We start from the raw sequence: 3,135 nt of genomic DNA on the forward strand, positions 1-3,135 counted from the left end.
TCTAAGGAAAAATCATTTTAGTACCTCTAATTGTTTTGATCAAACTAATGTCCTATATATTTAATAACCCAAATTAACATCAATAGCACTACTATAATTCATCATTTCTGTGCGTAAGCACAGTTTACATACCAGTAAGTGTAATTGAAGGAACAAAAAATGCATTAGTCAACTATATAAATGTATTAGAGTAGAAATTCTATCTTGTATATATAAAAAAACTATATAAATGCATAACATGTTTTTAGCAAAAATCTAAGGGGCATTATTTAAATTTATATCCAAATTTATTTATTTTACCTAAATTATGATAGGAATGAAGGATTTTTGAAAAGTCAAGCCCCCTGTTGGCTTCACGCTCATAGAATTTTGATAAGTGAGACAAATTGACAAACTACCTATGCTTGATTTATATAATTTTGTTGTTGTTTAACCATGCATTTGACATTATCTTAATTCTTATCACTACTTTTCTTCATTTTATGATCATTAGTCACATTCGCTTACCATTTAAAAAATATAAAATTACTGTTGTTGCGTCTATTCGGGCAAATTCACACTACTGAAAATTCAACATGTTAATTTTGAATAGAAATTCTATTTTAACTTAATCTAAGTGTATATGTGTGTAAAGCTCCTTTCTAGAGACTTGAATCTCGACCCTTACTCCTCACACCTCACACCACATAAGTACTTATACATGTAAAGTGACTATCGCACTAAAGGTGTGCGGTGGTCTCACTACAAGAAAAAAGACAAAATACAAAAAGTATTATTGCAACAAAAAAAAAATAAGGGAGGTAATATATATACTATTGCATCTCTAAGTTGTTTTTTGTTGTTGTAATAGTAACTTAAAATTATTATATCAATATGAGATTGTAGCAATAATTATTATGTTACATTGAAATATGTTGTTGTAATAGGTAACTCTTATTATACATTGAGATATGTTGTTATAATAGGTAATCTTTTATTTCATATTGAACTATATTGTTAGTATAGTTCCTAGATATGATTTTTAAATAGCAAAACAGGTTAATGAAATAATTATTATTTAAGAAAATGATTTATTTATTTTTAAATTTTTGGGCAAATCACAATTTACCTATCTGTGGTTTGGTCAAAATTTAAGTTGCCTACTTGTGGTTTGAAATTTGACACTTTTCCCACCTGAGGTTAGCTCAGTTAGATTTCTATAACCCACATCTGTTAAAAACAAAGCTAAATATGTAATTTTGCTCTACTTTTATGTCTCTCTTTTCCAAAAACACATTAAACATAAAAATATAAGATTAAATATGTTCAAAAACTATCCATTGGAACACTTTCATCATGGAATTTCAAACTACAAGCAAGCAACTTAAATTTCAGCCAAACCATAGGTGGGTAAGTTGTAATTTTGCCCTAATCTTTTTTTGATAAAAAAATCAATATATTGCAATGAGATTTTTTCAACTTATTGCCTCGGAGTTTATTACAACGGCTTGTATCAACTTTTTTGTCATTGCAATAACATCTATTGCAAGATTTTGAAAAAAATCATTGTAATATGTGGAACTCATTGCAACGAAAATCTAGTGTTGCATAAACCTATTGTCTCGGAATTTATTACAATGGCTTGCATTGATTTTTTTATCGTTGCAATAACACCTATTACAATGCCATTAGTTATTATTGTAACGACTTATTTTGTTGTATTAAGTCTTTTTTCTTTTAGTGTCTTGTGGATTCAACTCACTAGGAGTTTTTCCTTGGAAGTAGGAGCCTCAAATTATAATGGAAAACAAAGAGATCCAGATGAAATTTAAGAACTAGCAACCACAATCACTCATTTGGACTACAGGAATTGCTTGGGAAGTGAGAAACCCATTGATATTTCTTCGTATTGAAGTAATGAAGTTCATGAAATACATGTGCTAGTCAATAAATTATTGTAAAATAGATGCTTAACTGCATGTTAAACACGTTACAACTCAATACTTCTTTTGATGGTCATTATTAAAACTTATATTTGCATTCATCATAACCTGAAAAGGTAAACAAAAAGTTCAAATCAATAATAGAAGATCAAAGAGAAAAACCTTATCTTTTTCTGCAATAAGAGAGAGAGAGAGAGAGAGAGAGAGTAAAATTGGCTTACTTGGGTCTTTCATGACAATGCAGTCAGTGTTCTTGAAATAACAACTCATATCTTTTCTTCCATTGGCCTGGTAGTAAAGATTCATTATAACTGATGCATGGTTAATCAGTGTGTCTGGATAGTAACATCCACCACCATATCTTATAAGGCCACAGTCCACATGATTGCAAGCAAAATCTATGTTTGCTTGTAGCATGTCATCGCTTGTCATAGGCTTTGCCACACACCACTTTCCCTGAAATATCATAAGCATAACATTAAACTTGAATTCAACTTTTTTTATGAGATAGAGGTAAAAGGAGTTTCAATTTACCGATGTTCATAAATCCAACACTGTGTCTCCACCTATCAAATTTTTTAATACTTTAGATGTCAAAGGATAAGAAATAAGTAGAAAGAAACTTAATAAAAGATACAGCCTTTGAGCAAATAGTTTATAGTTAATTAGCAATTACATACCGCTATAGATGCAGTCAGCATAACCTGTAAAATGGTGCAAAACCAAGATGATTAGTTCATTGCAAGAAAAACTATAAGACTTACAATTTAGCAATACAAGGTAAACGCTATACTTGGGTCGGTCAAGGCAATAAGACCAGAGTCCTTGAAATCACAGTTCCATTGGTGACTGCCCATGCCTTGGTAATAAGCATTCATGGCAAATGTAGCATGGTGGATGGTAGTATTTGGGTTAAAATAGGGATGGTCTTCCTTTAATTCGGAGCATTCTTCAGGATTCACACCACATGCATAGTCTAAATTGGCTATTAGGGAATCGTTGCTGGTTGAAGGCTTTGCCACACACCAAGTCTACAAGATCATAGGAATTTCCCACAAGGTTTAGATCCAAATATATTAAAATTTGTTACTCTATAAGTTTATATGTTTAGGATTACCTTCACATTAGTTGTTACTGAAGTCCCTGCATAATTTTTTTGAGACACATATGGAAAGAGGTTAGGATTGGAGAAAATTGAAAGAATCATAGTCAT

At 30.8% G+C, this 3,135-nt stretch overlaps 1 protein-coding gene across 1 annotated transcript; it reads right to left on the reverse strand.

Annotated features, from left to right (window-relative positions):
- Window positions 1-2,001: 2,001 nt before the first annotated feature.
- LOC142608939 (glucan endo-1,3-beta-glucosidase 5-like) lies at window positions 2,002-3,135 on the reverse strand. Its single transcript, XM_075780590.1, has 6 exons — window positions 3,040-3,135; window positions 2,716-2,953; window positions 2,603-2,626; window positions 2,478-2,488; window positions 2,144-2,378; window positions 2,002-2,030 (listed from the first exon to the last, which is right to left on the reverse strand). The coding sequence occupies exons 1-6, from the start codon at window positions 3,133-3,135 to the stop codon at window positions 2,002-2,004; spliced, it is 633 nt and encodes a 210-aa protein (XP_075636705.1).

This window comes from Castanea sativa, chromosome 9 (genome assembly GCF_040712315.1).
Source record: "Castanea sativa cultivar Marrone di Chiusa Pesio chromosome 9, ASM4071231v1".
Lineage (NCBI taxonomy): Eukaryota > Viridiplantae > Streptophyta > Magnoliopsida > Fagales > Fagaceae > Castanea > Castanea sativa.